This window comes from Apostichopus japonicus, chromosome 3, assembly GCF_037975245.1.
Source record: "Apostichopus japonicus isolate 1M-3 chromosome 3, ASM3797524v1, whole genome shotgun sequence".
In the NCBI taxonomy this organism is placed as follows: Eukaryota; Metazoa; Echinodermata; class Holothuroidea; order Aspidochirotida; family Stichopodidae; genus Apostichopus; species Apostichopus japonicus.
The window spans coordinates 10,041,902-10,048,604 of NC_092563.1; the positions used below are offsets into that span (position 1 = coordinate 10,041,902).

At 37.6% G+C, this 6,703-nt stretch overlaps 1 protein-coding gene across 1 annotated transcript; it reads right to left on the reverse strand.

Annotated features, from left to right (window-relative positions):
* Positions 1–614: 614 nt before the first annotated feature.
* LOC139962785 (uncharacterized) lies at positions 615–5,664 on the reverse strand. Its single transcript, XM_071963110.1, has one exon. It carries the CDS (start codon positions 4,581–4,583, stop codon positions 3,450–3,452), a length of 1,134 nt encoding a protein of 377 aa, XP_071819211.1. The 5' UTR covers positions 4,584–5,664; the 3' UTR covers positions 615–3,449.
* Between the last annotated feature and the right edge of the window lie 1,039 nt (positions 5,665–6,703).

Consider the following 6,703-nt stretch of genomic DNA (forward strand, 5'->3'; position numbering starts at 1 on the left):
CATTGTATATACAATCTTTCAGTTGCATAAACCGATACTGCAATTGTTTTCCTGGTACAATCGTATATATACCTGTTAAAAGTTCAAGTAAGGTAATTGTCGTAACCTTTGAGCAATAAAACAATTAACCTTGGCACAACTCGCTAACAGAAGGAAATGGATCGGCCTCTCAGACACCGTTACAGCTTCCGAGTGGGCTCCGTACAGTATATGTAGGCCTACATGCCAATAAGAACCCGACGAGTTAGAAGGGGGACATCACGTGGACCCTCAAATAGACTGGCTAAATGCATTGGATAACACCGTATATATAGCACTAATACCGCCAACGTTTAAAACGTTGCCCAGGGATGTTCGTACCACTACAGTGTATTCTATGCACATATATAGATTGCCATAAATTGCTCCTAGAAGTTACAGTCAGTTACCACTTATATATAGTATAATTTGCATATGTCGTATAGCTGACTTATATATATATATATATATATATATATATATAACTATGGATCATACCTGAGTATATATATATATATATATATATATATATATATATATATATATATATATATATATATATATATATATATATATAAATATATATATTGCTGGCGAATACTTTCAAAAATATTGAAATTTGCAAAGAAGTTACAGACGGCTGAGTGAGAGCCGGTGTGGCAGGGAATAGTGTCCGGCTTGTACGGATGATAGTATATAGAGTCGTGTTTGCTATGATGCAACATGATCTTTTTTTTTCTTTACGAGTCATTTTACACCGATTTGTTTGGACAAGATAGTTCCATACATATATAACGATATACTCGTAGATATTATACGGGTAAAAGTCTGAGCTTAGTGCATGAAGTTGTGTGCCCAACAAGTAAGACACAAATTTAGGATGTCCAGCCAGTACAAGCCAACAGGCAGTGTTTGTTCTTTTATTCCTTTGAGCTAATTCAATTGAAGATCACTTCGTGAAAAAATGCTTTTAATTGTTGCTGCGGAAATAAAGCGTTTGCCCTGTATGGGAGAGAAGAGCTCTGTGGTGTGTGTGGGGGTGGGGGGGGGGGTGGTGTTGATCATTATAACCTATTGGTGCTCATGAAATATGTTTTTCTTTTGTCAAACGCTTTTGCTGTTGTTGATATAAAAAACATGGTATATCCATATACTCGAGATTTATTTCTTCAGAAACCCAATAAATAAGAATATAGTAAAACAGAAAGATTAAACACAGGTCTTAACGTATAGTTGTAACTATACCATCATAACATAAACCTCAACGATATAGCTAGTGTCATATAAATTTACGACCACTTCGCGGTTATATACTATCACAATTCATTAACAAAGTTAGAAAGCATTGAACAACCTTATATTGAATATATTTGTCATGTGCTCCTACTTTACACTATATATAGAAACCTGCAACTTTCCTCGTTTGTTATTTGATTACACGTTTGTGATTTGATAACAAATTGCTAGGAGCAATTTGGGGGAGCGACATCGATGAATTCAGAACACAGATGACCAATATATACATATACACATATGTGTATATGTATTTATGTATTTATATATATATAGCCTATATAGCCTTTATATATCCTACATATATATAGCCTATATATATAGCCTATATATATAGCCTATATTTATACAGGGATGTGCCCACGCTGGGCGGCACTGGGCGGCCCCGCCCAGCAATAAAAATTACTGCCCAGCACTGTCTTAAAAATTGTGAATCCCGCCCAGCACTATTTTCATCTAAAATCCCGACATTCCTAACTATATATTCAACAAAAATGAAAAAAATGTAAATTGTTAGCAAAACTAGTACTTGTGTATGTGCTTAATAAGCTACACAAGTGCCAGCATTTGGCATCTGAGCACCTTCAAAAATCGACCCCAGGACGGCGATCAGTATACCCGGCACTCAGGAAATCCTGGGCACATCCCTGTATATATATTACAACATGAGAAGAGATGTCCTTTAGCCCTGAGAATGAATACAATATTAACATTAATGATGTCTTCTTTTGGAGTCAGAGGACCATTCTCTATAATCCTCCAGGCACACTCCTTTAAGGCAGCATTATGCATACTTGTTTGTACCACACTTGAACGTTTGTGATTACATAAACTAAATGTGAGACCTGGAATGTGCGACTCGTAACGCGCTTTGTGTACTCTAGACCACTTACAAGCTCAATACAAATATGGTAATAGAGACTGAATGCCTATGACTTTGAAGAACTCTAGATGTGTTGCAATCAATAATCCAATGCCGTGCACTAGTGTTAAACAGTATCCGTACCATCGGTATATGTAGGCTAGACCATGCATGTGTATTCAGGGGAGAACGTGCCTAACCTATCTGTTTAGGCTAAACAGACATGTTTATCATTTCATGTAATCTCCAAAATGTCTACATTAAACGAAAACAAACGACGCAAACCTAAGAAAAGTTTCGAGGAGAAGGACATTTCAAATAATGCTCACATTTTGTGGAGACGCTGTGAGAGGAAGAGGAAGAGGAGGAGTCTTCTAAGGCAACTAAACATAACAATCACGAATCTCTCAAGTACCGGAAGAGTCTGTGCCTACTTAAGATTTGGCTCATACCACATTATCTTCCAAAAACAAAATCCAATCCCTTCCTCCTTAAATATAGGCAGACCAAGTATCAAAGGTTCATGTTTAGTTCATATTAGTTCATGTCATTAGCTCATAATTTCTACTGACTTCATGCGGCCATCTCATAGAGGACACAGATATGCTTCTTCCTACATTCATGAGGAAATTTAAATACAATAAAGTTATATGGCATCAAAATCCATAACTATAATGCACATGCTAATGAATAATGGACGGAGCTATAGAGGGAGTTCCCTGTTGAACAACTGAAGGTAATAATAATAATATGGAGTAAATGCTTTAAACTATATATGACAGTGGTAAATGAAAAGCGGATATATCAGAGGTGATGAAAGGATGGAGGTTCTATTTCATCCATTTTAAATGGTAGAGATTTGTGCACGAATCTTAGAGTGATATGACCAAATACACATAACAGTTAATGTCTTGAAATCACAAAAGAGTACCGTGATGAATTTGATTTAGTCAATTACCGTCGCATTGGAAACACATATGAAAAGCTAAGAGAATCATTGTATGACCTTCTCACCGGTTGGAAAGAACTGATACCCACTCCACCCACTCCACCCACTCCACCCACTCCACCCCTGCTTCCATGCTTTAGTGATTTCCACCAGTACGCAAAGATTCTTGAAAGCCATAATTAATATTCACGGAGTTCAAACATTAAATTACATTTATAATGTAGATAACTACAAAGAATTATTTATATCCGAAAAGATATATTAAGGCTGGTGTGAAATTCTTCATTCCTTCAATATCAGCGCCACATTTGATCGATTTAATGACATTTAAGTATTTGGCAATACATTAAACATTTTTCTAATTTTCCAATAGAAACCATAATCTGGCCATATATGCTGCTGTAACTCTTTGAATAAATCTTCTGTAACGTGCGGTCGATTTTCTCCCTCCAGTGGGCTTTTCTTTGATCGAAATGCTTCAAAATCATCATCGTGAGCAAAAACGTCTAAAATTCCTGAGAAATAGTTCGGTAAAGTTTTCTCTAAGAGTTTTAAAAATGGCTCAAATTCTTCTAAGTGTCCAATCGCCGTATACTTTTTGGCTACATCGAGAGATGTCTGTAATGGCACATTAAGGTTAAGAGACTTACACTTGGCTGAATCAGAACAGAAATGTTGTAACAAAAACGACTGGACTTGGTTTCCATAGCATTCGGGTAAATTTTGTTTGAAGCAACTTTCAAAAGAGATCGGTTTAGTCCTCATTCGTAAGCCTTTTGGAAGTGCATACTGTAGTTGCGCATCTTCTCCCATGTGATCAACACGATAATTCTCAATTAATCTACTAGCTGGATCACAAATTAATGAAATGTAGTGCACTTTCCTATCTTCAATAATTGGCACTGAACCTCCGCGTTCCACGAATAAAAATAGAGGCTTCGGTGATTTTAAGATAAATTGTTTCGTGAAGATTTCAAGTTGGGAAGAAGATTTAGAGTCAGACGTGTTGGGTAAAGAGGGGTACTGGTCTGTAAATTCAGCTACGTGTAAGAAACGAGGTTTACCATCAGATCTGACAAGCTTCTCGACCAAACCAGGGAAAATATCTCCACCACAAAGAGGAATAGATTGAAATATGATAGTTGTGTCGTCATAGCTCCTTATACGCCTGAAAAAGTTGGACAGAAATGAAGTCTGCATTTCACGAACTCCATCCGAGTTATAGGCTTTCACATTTACTTGTCGAGGGTTAAAGTGACCAGTTGGAAGTGGATTAGCTTGTCCAGACGCAGAGAAGTAGCGTGCATACCTGACTGGGACGGGAATAACGTTAAAACTGAGAGCATAAGAGGCTAATGCTATTGAGACAAGTGACAGAATCAGAGCAGTAATGGAGCAGTTTAAAGCGCAGCGTAAAAGCCCGAGTTTAAAGACCTGTATCGGAGGTGCTTGGGTCGACATGATTATTACTTTAAAACGAAACCGACGATTACTTCAAAATAAAACCGTTCGAATGTTCTGAGGAAATGGGTGTTTTTGCGTAATGCTAAAGGATGTCACTAAAAGAAAGAAGTGAATGCCCGTCATAGCTTGAATGGAATCCGGATTGAATGTTTTATTCTAATATCACAAAGTCCTAATCGAAATAAGTCCCCAAGACCACAGCACCGACTTGTACACATGCCTCCTCCAACACCTTATATAGCACCGACCTGTACACATGCATCCCGGTCCAGCACCTTATAAATCAGGTATTGTTACAAAGGAATCAAAGTAGAAGCGTGCTTGACGCATAAAGACTGAAATAAATGAGACGCACGTGTAACGGAATACGGTTTATCTTGTTCTCCTACGTTAGGCGTTCCCCTGGTAGACAGCATATATCTGTCGAACACACCGATTGTTAATGTCTAGATGAAGCGGAAACCAGTGCTGAAATGGCAGACGAACATGATGGTATCCTAACACGAAACGATTAACATGGATACCGGCAGATTAAATTACAGGCCTTTATATTGTATAAATCCAATCCTATCGAATGCAGAATAGTTACAGTGCCATCTATTTGATTCTCCTTGATCGTTATGCAATTTATCAAGCAGGTTTAAACAACACGACCTGTGTGATCCTTTAGTAGGCGCCTTCTCTCTACCAAGTATGCTATGGTTTCCAGGAGGTGTTCAAAACGAAATGAAGGCAGGATGGAAATGTTTATAACCTATGATGATTATGTACTTGGCTGGCATTTATTAGTACAGAGATATTGCTGCCTTACAGTGTACATGTGTCTTCCGAATCGCGTCCAGTGATAATGCCGTAGCATTCCTGTATTATAGAATCTACCACAAACTGGTGACGACAGTTTAGATGCCACTGTCCTCTTGCAGTACGCGATACCGGAAGCTCAAATGACTGTGTCCTTCCGCGTTGACTGGTCCACACGAATAGCATCAACAAAATGCCAGTCGGTTACCATTTGCTTTCCTGAATTGGCCAATTTTGTAGCTTGTAAGAGTTAGGAGGTCTAAAGGTTCGTCTTGAAGCAAACAGGCATATTTGAAGAGTAAACAAGACGGAATAGGTCACGGTATGCTTAAGGTTGTCACGCCGGAAGAGTCTTACATGCGGATTTGTGGGGATCAGAGATTGCCTAACTATTTAGGTCATTGGGTTAAAGAAATTAAGCTTGCTAGAAAGGTTTATACATGGTCACTCTTGCTCAAAATCTTCCAAGAGTATTTTTATGTCACTATGGGTGTAGTTAATCTCACAAAAAAATGAATTATCTTTTTGATAATCATTAAAAAAAAAAATTGCGAATAAGCGTAAAATAATGAGTAAATCAGCTCCCGGAAGATACTGTTGATTGTTTTTTGCAATGTCAGCATTCTTTAATATGGATTGAATAGAGACATCACAGTGTCCATCACAGTGTTATATTAATCCCCAAAATGTGAAACTCTGTGTGCATCTCAAGAACATGAGGTTTGAAAAACATAAGGTCGAACGTAACAATTAACGTATGCACGTTACGCGTATAAAAAAGATTCTATATTTCTTGGTATTAACGCACAGTGCCTGTATTTTACAACCAGTGCTTCAGTTTCGTCTGTGATAGCATAAATTAAAACAAAGATGTGGAATAAACAACTGACTTTTTCTTGTAGCATAAAAGAAATAGAAAAAAAAGAAGTGTCACCAATGAGATTAAGTAAAGTGAAATGTGGTGATGGGCACATTCAAAGACTTTAACGGTGAAGTTCAGTAATATCTAACCATACGACCAAACAGTTTCAAGTCCGTACTACGAAAATTGAATCGGGCTACGAAGGCTGGTTATAGACTCGAAGATCCTATCAATTTAGCATAACATACGACACTGACTTTTTATATACAAGAACGGAGGAGCCCACTTGGAAGTGTGGTGGGGTTATAGATATATATTCCTCGAACTTTGACCTCGTGAAGTCAATCAAATAATAGAGCAACGACGGACTGTGTAATAGGTATCAGAAGCTATCAAAAGTGGGGGAGGGGTTAATTTTAACTATTTTATCTCGAACTTCAAAATTCGAGTCTTA